General features: G+C 38.4%; 1 protein-coding gene across 3 annotated transcripts in view; it reads right to left on the reverse strand.

Moving 5' to 3' along the window:
• Positions 1–23,062, reverse strand: part of KCNH1 (potassium voltage-gated channel subfamily H member 1) — a 179,284-nt gene that overhangs the window by 57,246 nt on the left and 98,976 nt on the right. For 2 of the 3 annotated variants that reach the window (XR_008207123.1, XM_052684355.1), the window contains exon 10: positions 20,612–20,808. Coding sequence is in view for 2 of the 3 variants with exons in the window: in XM_052684355.1 (XP_052540315.1) it covers positions 20,612–20,808 (197 nt within the window). In the remaining variant the exon portion in view is untranslated. Of the gene's footprint in view, positions 1–14,683; positions 15,963–20,611; positions 20,809–23,062 lie in introns of those variants that run through there. The other variant, XM_052684357.1, reaches the window with a different exon arrangement.

The following is a 23,062-nucleotide window of genomic DNA, read 5'->3' on the forward strand; positions in this document are numbered from 1 at the left end:
GGCTATTAAATACCATGAAATGCTTCTGATCCCTTTCCTTAATTAGCTGAAAGCCAGAACATTTTTCCAAAAAGTACAGTTATGTTTGTATGCTGCACTGTCCCCTAGACAGTAGTGTTGGTCACCATCCAACAGCAGACAGCTGGTTAGATGGACCTCCAGAGCAACATATTTGCAGTGGCACCTGTGCTCCAAAGGTCAAGTAGAGTCATGGTTCAAGATATCAACCCAATTTGAACCACATAACTGTAGGTTCGACAGTTACCATCCCAGACCATCCACATTCTTTGTACTGTTTTATAGACCTGCTAGATAAAGCAAAGATCTCACTTTCACCTTCATCAAATCACTCTATTGACTCTGCAAACTGCATTCTCCCAAAATAAAGGTGGTTTAGAAACCACAGCATTCATAGTCTCCAATAATACGCATGTAAAAATGGGACAAACTACACGATTGCATGCAGTTTTGGAGTACAGCTTCACCAACACTATCCACGCTACTGCTTACAAGCAGAAATGAATATAGAGTAAGGCCTCTGCTACCAAGTTTGAATTATAACATTGTAAGACAGGTTTTCATCAGGGCTGAGTTTGTATATCTTTAAATGTTCTAGGGAAAGCAATTTTCTTAATTATTACACAAGAAATTCAGCAGCCTGGTAACATGCTTTGGACTTAACAAGGGATTGTGTGTATTTTCTAAGAACTTGAGAAAAGCTTTTGTAATGTAAAAACCACACATTTCAATTTCAGTAACAACATAAGGTAAAATTTCCGAAGACTCTCAGTAAAGAAAGAAAGAGAAAGGAACACAAGTTGAGGGATTTAGACATAAGGGAGTTTATCTTGACACGTATAATAGCTCCTATCACGTTGTTCTGTAATTCTGAAATTCTAATACAGTAATACAAACCTTAAACAATAGTTAGAATTAGGCAGCATGTGTCCCTGAAAGCTCTTTGGAACTTACTCCAAACCTGTTCCTTCTGCCCAGGAGCAGAGCCAGGAAGAGATGGAATTTATTTATTTTGAACAGCTTATACATCTATTAAATCTGAGCGAGCAATCATGTGATCTGAGAAGCTATGCACAATCGCTTTACAACAAATCCATGCTATTTCACTGCTTATAAACAATGCATCATGCATGGATTTGAGAGCAAAGCAAAAAGATGTTGCAACAGGCACAAATTTTATAGGAGTGTTATCTGCAGTACAAATAAAAGGGGCTCCATATAACAACAGAAAATTGCAAGAGCATCCAATTGTGATTTCTGATAGAATAAGGAATGCTTAGTATTCAATCAGATATCTTAGCAGTAACACAAAAGAGGAATGAAACACAAAGGCACAGAATCTCTTACTATTCAGGCAGGGTTAGAAAGAAAATCACATTTCTATTTTTGGTCTCCGTGACGTTGGGCACCCATGGCACATGTAAGCCTAACAACCATCATTTACTGATTGCAAACATTTAGCAGGCATGCTGATAAACTCTTTCTTGTAGCTCTGCAGAGATGATGCCATGAAGGAGACTGAAAAAGGAAAACTGCCTGTCTTCCTACCCTGAGAGCAGAGGTATGTGTGAAGGCCATCCCATCTCCCCAACCGTCTGGGCCTCCCAGCTCATCCTCAGATTAGAAAGGGCTACATGCAACAAGGGTCCTGTCAGTGTCCTGGGAAAAGTGAAGCTACAACGGGCTGCAGGCAGCAAGGGTCTCCTGTGCAGACTGTTCCCAATGGCCCACTACTAGACATGACCTGGGAATCTGCTGTGGGCTCTTGGCTGCCATCGTCACTAAAGATGATTTGCATGGTCCTAGACAGCCTGCTCAAAGTGGCCTTGCTTGAGCACAGGGGGTTAAAGAGGTGACCTACAGAAGTCCCTTCCAACCCCAGCCAGTCTAACTCAGTACACTGAGTGAAGAGTTACCAAGTTACAAGGGATGACTGGCACACCCTGGTATGCTGTGTTAAGCCTGTTAGCATACATCAGGTGTAGGAACTTTCACATTCCTGAGAAAGATGGTAACTGGAATCTTCACATGGAAAACCCAGGCAGCTCTTGTTCTACTCCTGAGGGGCCCTCAGAAAACAGAAAACCTTACCAGGGTTGAAGATCCCTGTAACTAATTTTAAACCTAAAAACAAGAATGCAAAAGAAATAAAAAGTAATTTCATGTAGAGGCTGCATTGGAAACAGCAGAATTGCGTTGCTTGGAGCTCATTTAGGGCCACAGAGCACAAGAGAGTTCTCCCTTGGTGTCTGAGCTGTACCTGAACCTAGCAGAAAGCTCCAGTTCCCACTAGCTCATACAGAAACCTTGACAGGACATGCTGCCTTTTCACATCTCAAGGCCAGGCTGCCACAGCAGCACAAGGAAACAGTGAAATTCAAGAGCAGTCCTTCACTCTGTGAAACTCTACCAACAGATAAATGACATCCTCATAAATAAGGCTCAGTGGAAATACATAATTAAGGTCAGTCATCTCTACACAGGGTTATCTAGCTAAACATAGGATTGTGTTTAAAATAAGACTCAGATTTTCTATAATTTGAGAATCCAAATGACAGTTTTTAGTCATATGTCACTACAAGGCACACTAATGCTGTATGAAAATAGCTACAAAATGCAGGTTTACTTTGTATGTTTCTACTCTAAGAGGTATTATGACTTGCTGGAAGTGCTACTTGACTGACAGGCTCTTTTTCAGGATCTAGCTGACACATACGTCAACCAGAAAGTACCCAAGGAACCAGACTAGGATTCTAGCTGTCAGGATTTAGCTCCAAAGTCTGTCACAGATTTCTTGTGTGATGTTGGGCAGGTCATTTAATGTTGCAGATAAAAAAAAATAAGAAAGATGTAGAGCAAAATTATTAATAAGGTGAAGCAACTTTTATGGGAAACTCGACCCTGAGTAGGACATCCTACAAGATACTGAACACTTTTGCAATTCCAAACCATCAGACAGAGAAAGATTAGTTCCTAGTCACTACAACAGAAACAAGGCATAACTTCCGTAATTTTTTTTTTTCTTCAGACCATGGTTTTTAAACATGCTGACTGCTCCCTGCAGGCAGCAACAGACAAATTTGAGGGTCTCAATTTGCAACAAGATTTAACCCTTATTGCATGGAAATAATGAAATAGTATCACAGCCACAGCCCTCAAGCCTGAGTGAGGGCACAGGTAAGCAGGAACTTTTCAGCATTCTGCAGTAACAATTTCCACTGTCCCAAATAAACTTTTTAAAATGAAGTCTAAAATAGGAATAGCATCACGATCATCCCTGGCATATTTTGTGTTCCAAGACAGATCTGCTCAAGTTGAAAAAGCAAAACAAGATCTTTCTGGTTGGCACAGCAATCATTTTATCTGGTAATGCATAGCCAGTAACATGTGCAAGACTCCAACCATCTCAACTGTTCTGATAGAGATTCCATCCCTTTCCTTCCAATGCTGTGCTTATTTATTCACCTTGTGTTGTCTCTTAATTAGATTAAAATCTGATACACAACATAAAATTTCTGATTAGTGTAGATCACCTGTGTGAATCCTCAATACCATATCCCACCGTGAAAGGAGCATATACAAATGTAACTTTTCATTAAATTCCAGAGGAACATAAAATCTTGCACAGTCTCCCACCTCCTCTTCATCTGCCTAACTTCCAGTAGAATGCTAGAAAGCATTTAAGTTCAAGAGGAAAATCCTTGCGTAATCTTTCATTCCTTGCAATAGAATAACTTCAATCTGTAAATGCAAGTCTTATTCATGCAGGACGTGGAAGCTTCTTAAAGATCAGAAATACCATTATATGTTATAGGAATCTCACAAATCGTTCAACTTTCAGTTTAAAGATGACAGATTTTTATCTGTCCTTTTCAAACAAAAATAATGCCACACATTATGCAGAAAATATAAATACACAATGAGAAAACAACTGTCTCCCAGGGGAAGAGAGAAAGAAGGCATATTGGTAATGCTGATGGATGCCCTAGCTGGGGTCAGATCCTATATTGACAAGTGCAGTGTAAGAACTTGCCCGGAACTGAAGGAAATGAAAGGGACAGATAAGCAGCAGCATGACCCACAGCTCACATCCAGAATCTGCAGAGCTAGCAGACCAGGCAGGGCAAAAAGCCAGCAAGAAATGACAAATGTTTTTTCCTAGGGAAAATTACATACAATAGTTGAATCTATCAGCCTCGTTCCTGCCAAAAAGGGGGAGGGCTCACTAATCAGCTTTCCATTCCAGCTTTTTCTCACCCTTCTTTCCATCTACCTTGTCCCTTGTTGATACCCAGTGGTACTCATTAGCCCTGAATTCTCGTAACTCCACCCTGTTAAAAAACTATCTTCACTTTTTTTTGATCAGGTCAGTGTACTGGATAGGCTTGCAGACGGGGCCTGATATTCTGTTGGACATAAAAGAAATGTCAGGAGCATGCAATCAGAAAAACGAAAGTTGTTCCCCCCCCTTATCTGTTGAGAGCAACCATAACAGGTAAAGACACTTCATTTAATTTTCTGAAGCTACAGAAACTTCTAGAGTATAGGCCATCTTTCAATGGATGTCTCTCAAAAGAACAACAACGTGAGAAGCCCTTTCTGTAACTTTTTTGATTAATAATATATTCCAGAATCACAAAGAGGACAATTCATTTTTGTAAATTTGCACCAATATCCAAGTGGACAAAAGCAACCTCTCTGAAAATAAATACAGAAAATTTTTCTACAGTTATGAAATATTATCCATCCTCCATTCTTCAGTGGGAATGCAAAGCTGGTTTTTATTATGAAATATTAACACCCTTATTTCTATACATAGAAAAAAGCTTAGTTTTTTCTGATTATTTGTAAAACTTTCTTTAAGTATAAGATCACCTGGAAGAAGCTGCATGAAGGGCTCCTCTCCAACAAAAGTGGAACGCCTAATAGGGCAGTAAGAATGCTAATTGGTCTCTAGTACTAAGGAAATTATCACAGATAATGAAGAATTATTCTAGAGAAGGAAGGCAATTCAGAGAAGACTTCAAAGTGATTTTCTTGCAGTTCCCAATACAATTAATGAATGATAAAAAAAGAAACCTGAATGAAGGCAAGACAGATGAAACAAAGAGGGTGAAGATTAAAGAGCTACTAGAAAGGGCAGAAGTTGAAAGCTAAAATAAAAGTGTTTACCTACATCTATGCACAAATTAATGGGAGATTTACTAAAATAAGATATGTCCATCATTCCAAGAGACACCACCTCTGCTGTGTTTGCCCAGAGCAGCCAAATTCATTACCTGGAATTATCATCAGGAAGAGGAAAAAGCAAGTCCCCATAGGTTTTCCTTGTTCAGCTCAGCTCGACCAGTAGGTGTCACAGAAGTCAATGTTATCACTCTGCAGTGATTTCAATCTGTATGGGTATCTAGTTTGAAGAGAACTAAATTACGGTAGTTAAAGTAATTCATTTTAATTAAAAAATAAGTCATTAGGTTTTTCTATGGCTTTCTACCAGATATTTCAAGACTCTTTAAAGAGCTTGGAAAATACACAAATCAAACAGATTGCCAAACATGTCAGCAAATACCTCCACTCTTACAACTGCACTTAAGGCTTTTGTGAGACATTAAATATTCCCTGCTGGCACAGGTAAAAAGAACAGAGATGGTTACTGCACTCTCCCTGATTGTGTGAGTGAGCCTAATGTGCACACAGCCCTCTGGTTTGTTCCCAAACATGCCTGGTCTGTGAACTAGAGCTAGCAAACATCAGGTTGGTGCTGCACTAACGTAAAGCCAGAGCAGTATGATGCATAGAAGGACAAGAATTTCAAAGCACTTTTTAAAATGCTTTACTTCAAGAGAAATGGAGAATAAATACACCTGAGAGCTTCATGTCTTTAGCTTCCTTGCTACTGGTGTTTATTCTCCAGCAGCAAAACTTTGATCTGAATATTTTCCAACCCTTCCCCAGCAGTAAGGGAAACAGATGGGCTCATGCTTCGATATAGCGAAGAAGAAAAGCATATGATAGCATCTCCCATCAGGAGTCTGCCTTTATGCTTGCCAGTCAGCTGTGCACATATAAAGCCATCATGACTTTGTTTGGCATTTCCTCTGGAACATATGGTGATTTACTATGCCATTTCCAGCACATATTGACACTGTTTTGAATTGCACTTAAATCCTTGTCTACTGCATACACAAACGTAAATACATGTGCTCCATGTTTAGGGGCACGCCTACCTGGTAGCAGAGGAGTCCTGTTGATAGCTATACAGCAGCTGCTGAAAATCCCCCAACTATGATGCCCAGCTCTTTAAGTGGGAATAAATGATCTGATATTTTGGACGGGGGGAAAAGGGGGGTGGCAACATGCTAGAAAGCACCACAGCTTTAAAGTAATGACCTGCATGTAGAGGACTACCAATGATGGGCTAAACATATTGAAAGGTCTACATTTATTAGCATCCAAACCTGCCCTATTCATTTCTTTCTGGTCCCACAAACAAGAGGATTGCATAGACATCCAGATACAGATCCAGAAATAGAAAATTATTAGACATATTTAATAATAAGCCCTACAGATACAATGCTTTTCATAGCAGGCAATCACCTGGCAGGTTACACAATTTAACATCCAAGATGTGAGTCAGAGCAAAAAGAGAGGGAGGCTATAAACACATCTGTTAAAAAGCCCCACAGATTAAGGCAGTATTCGGTTCATTACCATGATAACACAACTGCAAAGACTAGATCTTCAAAGAACAGGGTAACTTTCCAACAGTAGCAGATTATTTTTTTTTCAGCAGAAGATGAAATAATTCTTTCTTCTATTTTTTATTTCTTTAACATTAATATAAAGCATACTCTCCAGGTTTCGCGTAGTCAAAGATCTCATTCAAATTTAATGAAATCAAGAGATCTATCAAATAGCATGCCCTGTAACAAGATTGGAATATTCTTCCACTGTCAGTTGTTTTTTGTTTTTTGTTTTTTTTTTTAACAAAATGATTAAAAAAAAAAACCCTGCTAATATTTACATAGTCATACTTGTAACACTATCAAAATGCTTAAGAGAGAAAACTTGATTTGTCTTTTAAGAGAGAAATAATGCCAGTGAATGATCTTTTAGCCCTTAAAACCTAAGGAAAATGACTGAACTTGCAAGATGCATCCCACAGAAGAAATGTAATCTCATAGCTACTATCATTTGCTGTTCCCTGTGCATAGATTCCATCTTTCCTAATAGAGATACACTAAGAAACACAACAAAAACAAATCACTATATTGAACATACATTTACTTCTCTAGGAGATAGATGAGAAAGAATAAACTACACGTCGCAGATGTTCAGATGATAGTATTTTTTGCTGTGTACCTCACCAGAAGATGCTCAGATGATATGGAGATAAAGGCAGAATGACAGCCAGAGGAAGCCTGACCAGAATTATAATCAAGAATTAAATATAGGTATTGTTAATTTAGTGGTACAAGAAATAACACTCATTGGGTGAAAACAGGTTATTAACAGCACTCCTAGTGCCTGGAAGAAAAAAAAAAAAGCACAAAAACTGTCAAGCCAGCAAGATGTTTGCTTTTAAAAGTCTTATCTTACAGGGAATTAAGAAAGCCAGATAAAAAGCACTCCTGTGTTATGCAAGGCACTTATGTTAGAGGTTCGCTCACCTGAAGCTCCCACGCTTCTGTGAAAAGCTGCAGGCTACTGGCTTCAAGGTTTGAGAAAACTTAGAAAGGACTGAGAAGGACATGAACAAGAGTGCTTCTTCAAAGGATCATGTTCAGTCATCAAAACATGGGCTTTCAACAATGGTCTTACCAGAACAGATTTGAAAGTTAAAAGGAAGACTTTGTCTTCCAAAGTCTCTGTTCCAGCCTCACCTAACGCTGCACACAGATTCACACTGGAGAGAGATAAGAAAAGCCTCAGTGTTCTGTATTAAGTAGTTTTGTGGAAACTAGTCATAGCTTTGCAACCTGGGCTCTCAACATGTATCTCACTTCAGGATCTAGGGGAAAGACATCTTCTGGAAAGCATGAGTTTAAGGGGAAATCAAAGCAGGAGCTCTATCCTGGGTAGTAGAGCTAGAACCATAATCAAGGAAATAAAAGGAGTTGATGGAATCTGAACAAGTATAAGTCAATGTATTGCAGGCTTGTCTGCCATCAGGACAGGCAGACACACTCTAACAGTGCCCAATAAAAAGGATAGTTTAATTTTGAAACTCTAGCAGCTTGTTCCAAATCTGTTGTTTGCTTCACTGGAGTATAAAACAAAATCAAAATTAAATCATTTGCCTGCTTTTCTAAATCACTTAGGAAATCTAAATGCAACTGTAGTTGTTTAATAGTAAACAAGTAATTTTTGAATTGCAAAAATATCTTTACTACTTTATATCAAGCTATTAAAGAAAGTTTTTCTGACATCGTCCCTTGTTAATTCTCTTCCTGCATAAAGTGCAAGTTACAATATCTATTCAGCCAAGGAAAAATCAAAATAGAAAACTTTGAACTCCAACATCCTAAGTAAATATGGGGGAGCAAAAGAGCTGCAGAACCAATTTTAGTGCTAGTGGTGGCAATGGTGATGAGGAGACAGTCAGACTAGATGATCTTACAGGTCTTTCCAACCTTGTGATTCTATGAATACAGCCAAATACTGTTTAACTACCTTTAAGCTACATCATTACAAAGGCAATTGGTTTACCTTGCATTTCAAATCTTCTTCCTACCCTACTCCTACCCAGTCACTCTCACCTTACCCTCTGACCATGCAAACAGCTGATTCAGCATTTACTGAAATTCAGGGGCTTTAAACTGTTGCTGAAAGAGAAATCAGGACATGCTTTGAAGGATCATACATGCAAGATGGCCTTGGGCTGGAACACAACTGTTGCCTTCTCTGCTGCAGCAGATACGACCTGGCAGCGCGCTGAGACTGGCTCAACAAATTCCAAGCTCACGCACGACTGCAAAGTAAGTCTGGATAGTCTGACAAGTCCAGCACTCATCCAGCAAGAGTGGAACAGCAGCCTCCCTGCTGATCACATTCCTCTGCAGTGGAAGAACTGCAGAAGACAAGTACTACACCTCATCTGGTCCTGAAAAGCAGCTCTATCACTCATAAATTCCCACAGGAGGAACAGCAGGATCAGTAGTGTACCACTGGGTTATTCTGTGGAAGTATCAATTAAGATTTCTTTGCTGATCACTATGGCACAGGCCCAGCAGCATGAGCTGCCCAGCTGGGAGATGGGCTCCACAGTTGTGCCATACATCTTTTGAAGCAGCCTGTTGGATATGCCTGGTTCTAGGATGCTTTGCAGTGGTAGTAAGATACAATGCAGCCTGTGCCACCATGGACTCATATCTGACTACCTAGAAAGTGTTGTGTTAGTAGGGTCAGACTTGGGTACTAGGGTAACCCTGGATTGCAAAGATAGCTGAGAAAGAACCCCAGGTACAGGAATGTAATAAAGGCGCTCCTGACTTCTTCACCATGTTTCATTGGCTGCTTTAGTAATATTTCACAGGCATTGTGAAAGCATGGATGTTGCTGTATTGCAACTTCTGTTGACAGAAAGGGGTGACGGATAGGTTGTCATACAGCAGGATTGGAAGGTTTGTCTGAGTGGCCAGCTAGGGGAAAAGCTGTTGAATAAGACAACTTCAGGTTGCCTTTAGTTGTTTTTATTTCACCTACCTGGTCTGGCTGTGTCCTTAGAATTCTACAAAGTATGACTTCTTCGACAGCTCTGTTATGACAATGATTAATTCTAGATTATATTACTGATTGGAAAATATGGTGAACCAAGCAATGCACAATATTTTAATGATAAATTTTTAGAGAACACTGTAAGAACCTTATTAAGCTATTTTCAAAATTATGCCTTCATATCGCTAAGAAATATGCTGCATACCATGGAAATAACAGAGCAATTAAAGGTTAGACAAACTAACACAAGCTTCTGAAATGTATGACAAATTATAAGCCACAAGTTTTCCAAAATCCCTCTGTGACTGCATGTGGTTGGGATGGTTTGGGTGCAAATGCCAAAGGTCATTTCTGACCTGTCTTGACTGTCAAAAACAAATTACAGTTTTGAATGCTGGCAAAGAATATCACAATGCTTTTATGTTAAAGGATAGAACTGTTCCCAAACAACATCTCAAATAAGAGCTTTTCATAATTACTTCTTCTGCTTAGACCAGTGAATTTGTCATTGGATTAAATGTGAATCCCCTTTCATTGATAATCACTGAACACATGTAACCTATTGAACTATCAGACAGAACTTTTTGTCCTAGAAGAGCTGCTGCTGAAGAATGTTAAAATGTACGCGAGGGAAATCAAAGGCTAATGATATGTTTCCAGACTATATCACATTTATAACAGCAAAGACAATATCCATCTGTTAGGGCTAACAGTATTCTTTTCCTCTGCTATTCTTTTGTATCTTACTCCAAAGCAGGAGTTTCAGGTCCAATCTAAAGTAGTTTCAGGTATATAATGAAAGTCAACAGCAATTTTATGTCCTTTAATCAAGCAAATAACTGGCTATAAATAACATCTCTCCTGTTACTGCAAAGTGACAGTGAAACCTTGAAAAACAATTAACAAATTGCACATCTTTCTTAGAGGAAGAATGCCATATGTCTTGGTTCTGCTACCATGCAAAAAATGCTGGAGTTGATGTGATTTATTCAGTTTTTGTACAAATTAACAATAGACATCAACCTTGAAGACTGGAGAAACAGATTTGTCTGTTCTGATGGAGCTGGGTATACTGTTAACTTCTTTTAGAAGGTACTGTCCTGAGATTTTTGCATGTTTTAAGAATAAAGAAAAAAAAAACATTTTCAAAAGGGGAACATATTTCTGCTTTTACAGTCAAAGAAAATGCATGCAACAGTTTACAAAGTAAATCATCCAGTGTGTTACAAAATGATTCCGGCAGAAATTTTCTTGGATCCTCAGTGTAAATGAACTGCTAATAATTTTGTTGCAAAAGTGTATTTATTACAGAGCATATGGGAGAAACGACCAAGTGCGAACTTTTATCAGTGGAAGGAGACCCTCCGGAAGCTATGTGGTTGTAAAGGACACATGCAGGAGGAGTTAGTGTAGATATGGTTTGTCATAGTACAAAGACTTGAAACAAGGTATGTGTTGACCTTTTTGCTTTCTGTATTTGGAAAAGACTCCAGAAGACTGTGACAAAAAGAAGAAACACCTAAGTGTATGGGAACAAAACCAGAGATTATTCAAGTTTCAAGCACTATCTTAATCACATGCCAGCTTTTGACATTCATAATGCTGTACTAAATTAAAAATTGCTTAAGCAGACTCAGCTCCTGATAAAAACATTACTCAGTCTCAGAACTCACTTAGGATAGAATTAAGAGACAATATATTTGAGCTGTGGATAATTAAGATCACTTCATGTCAAGCTACACAGTAGCTGGAGATGGTGCTACATCTATTCCAAGTCCTACACAAAGAGCATTTGGTGACACTGAGTATACTCTAAGTAGTCTCCTGCCGCAGGCTTCTGTTGAGGGAGATATTACTGAACTAAAGACAACTACCTGTGCACTTACACAGGACACTGAAATTCACACCTCATTTTGGAATGTAATAATCAGAAAGAGAACCAAAAGTAGAACAAAAAACAAAGTGAGAGCAATAGGGAGAATAATGACTGCATTGTCAGGCAGGGCTGAGTATAGGTACCCTCTCCAATTCACTGATAAAAACTATGTTAAGAACACTTAGCACATTCATTTGCACAGGGCTTTAATGCTCTACATCACTGTCAGGTATCACATTTCTGTTTGAAAATCTGAATCTAAGCAAGAATTTGGTGTGAAAACGTGCTTTCTTTTGAAGAGGTGATCATACATAATTCAAGAAAAAAAAAAATAACAAAACCAGTTGTCTGGTGGAAAGAAAAAAAAAAAAGAAAGAAAGAAAGAAAGAGGGAGTGATTCACGATCCTCCTCTCATCATATTTCTGTAAATTCTTGTACTAAGCCACAGCCCAACACAAAGCCTTCTGTACCACTTGACTCAGCTGTGGCAATAATGGGCAGCCATGGCCATAGCGTACGACTGGAGAAGTGCCATATCGAGTTCTGTTTGCAATTGTTTTCTTTCCATGATGTTAAAGCTTACTGGATTTAAAATCAAGAATTTTCACAAGGCCACACCTTATGGTTACTCCACTTCACATTCAGCAGTCAAACACTTCAATGTCATACTGGAATGGGCAGCAGCCTGTAAAGCAGGTTTCCATTAGACACCAAATCACCCGTGTGATTGTTTTGAGGCAAGCTTGAAACTCAGGTGCTCATACATGGCATGGTCCTGTCTGTATCTCCTCAGCAAGACACATGTTCAAAGGCAACTAGAAGGCTGATCCTCAGTTATGCATACAGGAAAAATAGCAGGTGTCCAATCATATGGGATAACATCACTTCAGGCTCCTCTCAGTGTTCATGAATCAAGCTGGGAAATGGCTTTGTTTGAAATGCCTTTACAGCATTTGTCACATTTTAGGTGAGCTAGTTGTTCTATGCATAGTATCAGAGTCCTTGGAGGACGAGTGTAAAGACCTGGCTCAAGCAGACAAAGAGGAAAAGAACTCATTTGGCTCGTTCTGCAAGAGCTCAGAGTTAGGATTTGGTCTGGAGCAGGGATCACAACTTCTTTGCACAACATTAGTAACAGCTCCTGGAAGTTCACTTTTTTGTATAAGGGGTAGCTATTGCACCTTTCACTGGAGAATTGAAGAAAGGATCAACCTGATCAATTAAATAATATTTGATTGCTCAGAGATGTAGACTTGCCATGCAACTTTCTTACTGCACAGCTATTCTTTTTCTTCTGTGCCTTGAACGGATTGAGTAGTTCTATGAGTAAAGCTTTTAGCAACCTTAGAGAATACCATAAAATCAAGGCTGTCATGTCAGGAAATCATACTCTTTCAGTAAAAGTTTGTCTTGGAGTCAGCTAATTCTCAGACCTATATTCCCAGACCACAGACATCAGAGATCAATTTTAGAGTTGGAAAACAAAACAAAAACAAACCATTGAAAGGCATTAGTTAGGTCACTGTTCTGTCTTTACCTTGTTCGGTAATGCTGTACAGTGCATGCAGTGCCACGGCGAAGGCAATCAAAAAACACAACTACCAGGGCACACAGGTTATTGAGATGCTGACATGACTGGTGTCATTGACAGATCACGATAGATCATGGCACATACAGCAGCCTGGACAGCAGTGTTACCTTATTGAAAAAAAAAAAGTACATGCTGCTTGATTTACTTAAGAGATTCAGCAACAGGCAGACAAGTTATTATATATATATATATATATACACACACATACACAAACAGAAATGACAAGCACCAATATACAGAGATCTAGAAATTAAGGCCACTTGGTTGCAGTAAAAGACAGAATCAAAGCTTTGAAGAAAGCACATAAACTTTGAATTTCCATGCAGCATCTCCTTTCTTTGCGCCAGCATGATCCAGAACCAGACAGAGGCATCTCAGTGCACTGAAAGTAAGCAGGTGTTGCACAGCACATACATACTTAAAGCAGGAATCACACTACACAGATGAGTGGCTGCTAGTCTCCCTTGTGGAGTCATATTATGCTTCCCTTATTTATATAATTTAAAAATTATCAATTTAAACTAAGTACTGTTCTTGTTGGTTTTCCTTTTTTTTGTTCCCCTTTCCTACAGAAGTACTAACATTCAGGAGGGGAGTAAACTCTTCAAAAGGGCTGACAACAGCAGGACTAGGGGAAATGGATCCAAGTTGAAGGAGGGAAGATTTAGGTTGGATGTTAGGGGGAAGTTCTTTACAAGGAGAGTAGTTAGGCCCTGGAACGGGCTGCCCAGGGAGGTTGTGGATGCCCCGTCCTTGGATGTGTTTAAGGCCAGGTTGGACGGGGTCCTGGGCAACCTGATCTGAATGTGTGTGTTTGGTGGCCCTGCTGGGCAGGGGGGTTGGAACTACATGATCCTTGAGGTCCCTTCCAACCCAGGTGATTCTGTGATTCACCGTTCTCACAATGAAAATCAGATTTCCCAGCCAGTACAGGTGAAGCTATAATGTCTTTAGAATTATTGTCTTCTGTCCCAGCTGGTGAGCCAGCATTTAGAATTATCTACTTTAAAATGCATCAGCAGAGCTATTCTGAGGAGTCTTCACGATAAGTGAGCCTTATCTGTATTAAAACTCTTTCTATGCTTCACCCTAAGTGGGTGAAGGAGGAGAGAAAACAAAGTAATACATTTTCTTTTGCTGGGATAAACAAACCGGAGTGGGTGGTTTTGTGTTAAAAATGAGAGAATCATTTTTTATGTTAACTTTCTATTGCTCATAGGAAAATAGCTTCACGAAACCATATAAGCCTATTTTTTTTTTTAAGATTAAAATATTCTAAAAACAAATGTTATTTTTCTCACCATTAACTGTATTTTTTTTTTCAGAAGAGGTTTACCATATATGGGAAGACTATAAACACTTCAGATACTGAAAAGGTCAAATTTTATTTCTTTCTTTTATATTTAAAACTGAATATTTTGGGGTTGTTGAGAAAAATAAAAACAACCTTTCACAAGCAATTCAAGTGGGTCTACTCAAACTGTGATAAAAAGTGAGAAAACATTGATCCTATTCCTGGATTAATGAATAAAGTACTTAATCTCACTTTCAGAAAGACCAGCACTTGTTCCTTTTACTACTTTTTTTTTCCCCCAAATACTGACATATAACTGAAAGGCTTTCATTGACACAACACTGACACAGGTTTCCATACTTAAAAAGCACATTGGGAAATAGTTTAAATAGTTTAGTTCTGATTTTATAAATTCAGACTGTACAATTCTAATTGATTTCTCAGGACACAAGTGATCATAAATATTTAGTGACCAATACAGAAAAAGCTCTCTATCTATGATAACAGAAAATACTCTCTCACTGAAGATAATTTGAGACAGTTCACCAACTTCACAAAATAATCATAGTCTTTCATTTTAAGATGAATTGTAATTCAAAATTCATTTTATAGTGGTTATAATTGGTTTTATTTATAGTTGGCTATTAATATCTATTATCAGTAGCTCACCTTCAGTTTTTACTGGTGAATGGCCTATCAGAATTTCACCAATTTAATAGTCTTTTGGAGAAATACACTTCTTTCTTTTCATGACATATTAAGTTGCTTCTTTATGACAATTGTACATACATTGTATTGCAGCATCTACACATATGAAAAATTGCTGATTATTGACAGCAGCAGAAGGCATCTTAAATGATTAATTTTTCAAATCAGTTTAGAAGCGATTAGCCATTAAGAATATTTTAAAGAAGCATTTCATTTCTTACACCAATCAATTTAGTTTACAGCTAAAATTTACATAAGAATGTATTATATACTAATACAATCATCAGAAAATTTTATAATCTTAGAACTTCTTACTTTACCCTATCTTGCTGTTGCATGCATACATTCCCACTAAACAAACTGTATCAGTTGTCTGTAGCCCAGTCCTTCCCTGCAGAAGCATAGGACCCTAAGGCTCAAGGCCATACAGACTTAAATTAACAGAAATAAATTAAGATTACAAAAGCTTTGAAAACTAAACCTTAAGGTGATGTATATGAAAGGTAATGGAGTTCTCTGGGCTGAATACCTCATATTCATATTTCTATGAGAAAGAACAGAGTTGAGTACTAAAGATTTTATTCCTGGGAAAGTAGCTACATTCTCTTTCTTCTCATCAAATCTAGCACTCCACTCAATTCATAGATCCATGCAAACATTTCAGTCATGTTCAGTGTCCTGGGTTTTCAGGGCTATGAAATGCCCTAAAAGAATCAAGTGAAGAATCAAGACGCTTTTCCCAAAGGGCTTTGTGCAACTGTTTCAGTGAATACAAAGAAAATAGAAAGAAGCAACCTGTCAGTTTGATAATTCTGAAATCCATCAACAAATGATCCAATATTCTAAAATTAAATTTAAATTAAAACCTTTCACTTATTTTAAGAAATTTTTGTTAAAATATTCCAGCAGCTCAGTCTTCTATATCAGGAAGAACTCTGAGATACCAATTTCGTATCTTTGTCATGAAAAAAAATTGGAAAACTTGTCATGTGAAAAGACGAAATACAAGGCCACGGATTGTGGCTTTGAAAACAACTTGCTGCCAGTCCCTGAGAGATTTAAAATGAAGGCTTCAAGCATTCCTTGCTGAAACGTCTGACCTAAGAGAGATCTTCTCTCAAGTTAGAGCTTACATTATTAAAGGGAAGAAAGATGAAGCTAATGCTGAAAAGAGCAGCTGTATTTTTTAAATTGCTTGTAGAAAGAGATGGTGGGAATCCCTTCCACGGGCACAGTTGGGATTGCATGGAATATGCACAGCACTAAATGTACAGAAGCAACCTTACATCAACACAGAGACAGACTACACTGTTGCAATCACTGCTGTCTCAAGACATAACTTCTGAGCAGGAGCTCTGGTTTCAAATCGCTGAATTATGCTTGCTTTGTAAAAACGCAGTGCTCTTTGACATTCCTTTCAGTCTTACAAAATCCCAAATAACGTACCTACCTCCCACTGCACTCTTTGATTCCAGGACACAAATTTTAACTTCTGGTTGCCTTCGATCATGATGCTCCAAAGTATTCAAAATTAGTCATTTAATCTCTATCCAGGCTAAAATAGCTTACTGGAGAAATCTCAGCTTAATAAATTATGTATAACAATTCTCTCTTTTATGTAGCATGCAGGATCATTTGAGCTATAACATCATTTATGGCTGCAGCAGAATGAACTGAGCAAATACACTGTGGTGCTACCCAGTAAGAGTAAATATTGGTCGCAAAGCTCCTACACGTGAAAAGAAAAATCTGCTAATATCCAAACACTTACAAATGCTGTCTAGGACCCTTCACTTTTTTTTACAGAAGGCTCCTCATCCCAAGCAAAAGACAAAAAGCAGCTATCATGCAAGCTTCTTACGGTTCTTCTAACCAGGAGCTATGAAGACCAGGATGGAAATCCAGAAGCATATAAGTATTTGTAGAGGAAAAATAGACCTCCACTCAGCCTCCTGCCCTCTGAATCTAGAACACTTATTTTTTGCCTCACATAGCCTCCAAAAAGATGATTTTGTCACTTGTCCTCACTATCTACACTATGGTTCCAGTCTGAAATTCCAAAAAGAGAGAAAAACATTAACCTGCTTTAATTTCACAACATTCTTAGAGTAAGACACACACTGAGAAATTTGCTGTCAGCTTCCTTTCAGCTGCAAAACCCTTGAGGCTGACACAGCCACCTGCAGCTACGGACTGCAGTTTCAGTCTCTTAAGATGCTAAGAGAAGTAGCAGCTGCCTCTCCCCCTGCTTCCACTTACATCAAAATTTCAATGACTAGTAGCGGAAGGAGTTAATTAAAGGTCTCCTTTCTCTTCTCCTTTAGGAAAAATAAGCTTCCTAAGTCTGAGTTCCAGACAGAGGTAACCAGACAGCTAATAACTTTGTGAGGGATCTCAGACGCCTGAGGAAACTGCTCAGGGAGTCACCTGACAGCAGACTGACAGTTTCAGAAAGGAGGATATTCCACTGGTGTCTGCTGAGATGCTGAGAGAAAGGAAACTTCCTGGCACAAGGACAGCCATAGCTTAGCAGGGACAGGGCACCGGAGGTGTCTCCCTCAGCCAGGCAGTCCTCGGACCTGACAGGCAACAATAGCTAGCAGGGTGTAAGTGGGGCATGCAGGTGGAAACATGCTCAAGATCAACAGGGAAAGCAGCAAAAAGGAATGGAGGGAGAGCCTGGAAAAGGCTTTTTACCTTGACTAAATCCAGCGCTAGAGTGAGCTAAGGTCAGGACCAATTGGTTTTGATACCTTAAATACCTGCATAGCTGCATCTTTCTATCACAGTCATTAGCAATCAGATCCAGAGCCCAGTACCTGTGGGGGACACTGCTCCCCTGGCACTGCTCTAGGTCGGAGTGACCCATCTCCTGAGGGGGAGACCCAGCAGACAAGGAGAAGACACAAACATGGCAAAACAGCACTAAAGGTTACTAAGGCTAGGCAAAACCTGGGTAAAAAGCACCCTGCCATATGCAACGAGACAGCACCATGGCCAAGTTAAGGCATATTGCATCCTGAAGATGGGGATTCCTCAAAGAAAAATACACCTAGGAGATTATACAGAGAAAAAAGAAAAAAAAACAAAACACAACCAAGTAGCTTTTCCATTTGTTTGGCATCGGCATGAATATATTTAGAGGTTGGTGGCCCTGCATGTGGCAGGGGGGTTGGAGATTCATGATCCTTGAGGTGCCTTCCAACCCTGGCCATTCTGTGATTCTGTGAATACATAGAATATAACCTCAAGCTAGCTCAACACTTTCGGAGTCAGAGATGAAACTGTTTATTGAAATGAAAAGGGTAATTCTGATATTTATATCCTGAAGGATATGCAGTACATCACAAATGTAATTCGCAAAGATACCAGTTCATCTGAATTCTGCAAAATTCCATTTTCAGAAATAGACCAGGAGGAGTGCTAGAAGCAACAAGCCAGGGAGCTATTTCTATACAAAATTCACATTTAAACCAGATTAAATTCCAAACTCTAAAAAGCTGCTTTTTCATGTGCATTTTCTCCAGCCTCTAAAGTACCATACCTTCTCTGCATTTCCAAAAGCATACGCTATTTACTTAACATTTGCATTCTGATTGCAATCGGTCTTCTTTCAATAAAAGAATTAACTTCACAGTCTGCTAACCTAGAACCATCAAACTCTCACTTCCACTATCAATCACTGCCACTTTTCTGCTGACTGCAACTCAATTAAAATCCAATTATTTGAATAACTGGATGGAAACTGCTGTCATAAGATGTACCTTTTAACTAGGAACATTTTGTGAAGAAAACTGACTGCACAGGGGCTACAATACTGTGGATTAAAAGTGATTTGTAAGATGGACTGGGAAAGGCTACACTAATGAACATGGAGGGAAAGAACATCACTTCTGGAGCAGGCATCCAATTCTAAAATTGGAACTTCTGGCTCAAGGCAAAGCCAAAATCATATGCCTCTGCCAGCCTTGCTGTGTGCATCAAGGAAGTTGGTCCTTCTACGCTGAAAATTTTTACTCTGATTTTTACTGATGCTGAAAAAAAGATACACGTTCCTAGACCACCTTACAGTAAGTACCCATAGTGCTATTTTAAATCATGCCAGAGTCAGTGATGCAGATGCTCCAAAGGACTCAATACTAATTCCTTTTATTCCTCACATTATTAAAACCAGGTGAATAGCTGGGTTTTAATCTGGATGTATGCCTCAGTCTCCTTCCAGCTATAGGTATTTTCCTTGTCCTGTAGGAACTCAAGACCATTTGACAAAGCACTCTGTGGGGAAGTCTGCCATTATGAATTTGCTTCTTAGTTTTAAATACATACATCACCAAATCTGTGGTGCTCAATACTGAAAAGCTAAATTCTCTGAAACTGCTAACATACACAGACTAAAAGAAAAACATTATCACACTATTTTAATTTCAATGGGTTAATTCTAGGTTAAAAAATAATAATACTCTAGACTTGAAGGCTAACTTTTCACAACAGACTTCAAATACAAAACTATTTCTAATTTTTCAGATATAATTATCTAGGACTTAGTTGGCACCCCGAAATTACCATGAAGAAAGTTTTTAGGAACAAAAAAGTCTCCTACCAAACATATTTCTTCAGCTAATTTCAAGTATCCTTATATCATAATATTCTTTTAAAGCAAGTAGACCTGATCCAACTTATTTTCAGTGTAATATTGTTGCCTTCTTTGCAGTATCATAATATCATAGTGACTTGAATTACACCTACTATGGTCAATTTCTACAGCAATGGTTCATTGAAGAATGAAAATTCAAAGAATTTAAAAAGGAATATTAGGTTATGATGATTCATGTTGGACAAAATACTTTGAAACAGCGCACAGGAAGAAATTAAGACAGAGAAAGCATCAAGGATAAGAAAATGGAAGCATTAATTAGGCAAAGTAATTCCAAAATCTGGTTGTTACTAAGGGATATAAATCTTGATAGAATTGCCCAAGTTCATATTACTTTCCCATTGTGATCGCAGTTGATTTTTATTCTACATAATTAGATTTCATACCTTCTCTTCCATCTTCCTTGTACTTCAGGCAACACACCTAATGTCTTTTTAGCTGCTTTACAAAATAAAGTAGTTAACTCTGTTTCATTAAAAGCGCATAACAGATTGCAATTATGCTTAAATCTGTTCACTTCAGAGAAATATGAGACTTTCACATGTACGTAATCCAGATCTCTCTAAAGCACTGGAATAAACGCATATGGCCTTTTGACTCTATATGCTAGCCACGTCTTTTAGGCAAGGTCTGAAAAAACATCTTCCAAGGGAGGTGATGAAGAATGTCACAATTCAAGCCAATTTGGGTTTTCATACAGACAGACCTTAGAAGTGAACATTTATATAGTATGTTAAATCAAAGCTACTTACTCTTTTTCTCAAGTTGTAAGTCAAAATGAGATTTCTGGAGAAGGAGTGTGAAAAGGCTGTATAGAACTCCAGCACTTTCTGCAAGGCATCTCTCTTAATCACATGAAGATCACAGTAGGTCAAAGCCCTTACATTTGCACAGGACTGGGCAAGGGTGGACTCCTTCCAGAAGACATCACCAAAAACATCTCCTTTGCCTAGAAAAAAAGAAGCAGCGTTGCTTTCAATAACAGTGCTATTTCTGCCAAAAATATTAAAGAGCATACATCTCACTTATGAAGTCACAGTTCTTCCATTCTGGCTGGAAAACAAGCTCTTTTAAATATTCCATTGATAACCTTTTTTCTGTTAATTATAACAGCCTAGAAAATTCTGTAAAAATAAATCACAATCAAAAAGTGTTTCCATATAACAATTCCCCTTTAACTGTCAATAAAGATTCTTCTCTTACAGTCAAGGAAAACACTTTAGTCTTGGTTCATGTTATCTTCCTATTTCTTTTTAAGAGTTTAACTGAGAGGAAATCCATTTTCCCTTTCTTCTTGTAACTGATGTGTTTCTTACAAGTTGTTGAGTTTTCTTAATCTGGCTAACACCCACCGTTGTGTCAATAAACTCAGTGCAGTTATAGGCTGTAACAAAATGTTGCTATGCATCTCTGTTAAATTAAGTGGGGCCTGTTTTGTGAGATCATCAGTAGAAAGGTTCACCTTTACAACAGCATGAAAGAGCAGATCTGATGGCACTAGTGCTTTCCAACTGGTAAGAGTCTCAAAAAAAAAAAATCTTCCAGTAGCTGTTTGTGTTGTGTCCCCATATAATACAGCATAAGTTTAAGACAACAGTTTTGTTGAGAAGAAGAGTACAAATGAGTTACTATCAAGACAATACTGACAAGAATATTCATATTGTTATTTACAGGAAGACGGAAAATACACCGTTCCTACATACCCATCTTTATTAGCCTGGGGACAACCAAAGAAATCCTGAGGAATAAGAATATCTGCACTCATCTGGGCACTACAACACATGGCAGGTATTCCAAAATCTGCCCAAAGAGCAGTCCCCAGGGTGGATTTCACTGGTCATCCTGACTTAGGCTGAGCACAAAGGGGGGTGTCTAGGAGAAAATTACCAGCTGCTTTCCAGAGTAATGGTTGCTTTTTTTGGTTTGTTTTGTTTTTCTGCTTGCCAACATGCAATGCTAACAAAGTAAGAACATTCAGATGTTCTCTTGATAACGAGTAACAACACTGTTCTCGTTTTGAATGATATTTTTCTCTTAAATCTCCACTGTGTTATATCACCAATGCAAATCTCTTCTAGGACAAAGCAACAAAGGAAATACATCCATAATGTCTACAAAGTTGTGCTAGGATCGGTTATTCACTTGTTTCACAAGTAATCATTTGCCTGTAGTCATTCTTAAAGCCAAAGCATCAAGATATATATTAGTTTATTGATTTCACCATGGCCTTTTTAGGTTTTTTCCCCAAATAAGTAGTCACACATAAAATTCTAAATTTGACCCAGAACATTCATGCCAGCCCTTGAGCTCTACATCCAACCTTTACACAATCTCTTCCATTAGACACCAAGTATTTTCTCTTTGAGGGTAAGTTATCTCAGCCTGATGACACACTACACCGTAGCACAATAAGCAAGGCTTCATACTGATGTGCTCTTAAAGCCTCCACAGATGCCTGTGCATTCCACCTGCCAGGGACCAGTTTTTCCCTGAATGCTTGATAATGGTGTAGACTGCCTTTCAGTTTCAAATGCATACAGACACTGAAGCCATCTGTAAACACGTTTTTCCCCAAAGAGTTAGGCAAAAGCACCATAATCACATCCTTTCTACCGCTGTCGCTTTACACAGGGCAGCATCAACATCTAGCAGTACTACAAAGGTTGCATATCATGGAACATGGTGGTTGCCCAACAAGTAACTGCAGTAAGTAACTTTTCATTTTTAATGGCACCTACTTTTCATGTTTTCAATTATTTAAGCACACACTTTTTTCAGTAGATGTCTTAAAAATGGCCTACAAAAATAGCTTCCACACAGTCAAAATAGTACATCATCCTTAAAGCATTTAGACGGGCAAACGCACAATATACAAAATTGAAATGAAAAGACTTTTATGCACCATAAAAATTAATACGTTTCATTAGTAAAAATTGATTGTTTGCCTTTGGAATAAATATGTTTTTACTTGGAATCTTCCAGGCAATCAGCTAAACAACTGTTCTAATTAACACTCTGAAAACTGTCAAGTACAGAAATGTGCTGTCACTGATGAGCAACAGTCAGAACAGATAGTCCAAGCACAAAGGAGAGAAATTCCAGCTTGTATCTAGGGCTATTTCTTAATCTCTCCAGAGAAGGTTTTGTATCGTAAAAAGACACAATAATTATTCTACCGCCCAACAGCAACATGAAATCTAATT

Source organism: Tympanuchus pallidicinctus, unplaced genomic scaffold (assembly GCF_026119805.1).
Source record: "Tympanuchus pallidicinctus isolate F22 unplaced genomic scaffold, pur_lepc_1.0 scaffold1, whole genome shotgun sequence".
In the NCBI taxonomy this organism is placed as follows: domain Eukaryota; kingdom Metazoa; phylum Chordata; class Aves; order Galliformes; family Phasianidae; genus Tympanuchus; species Tympanuchus pallidicinctus.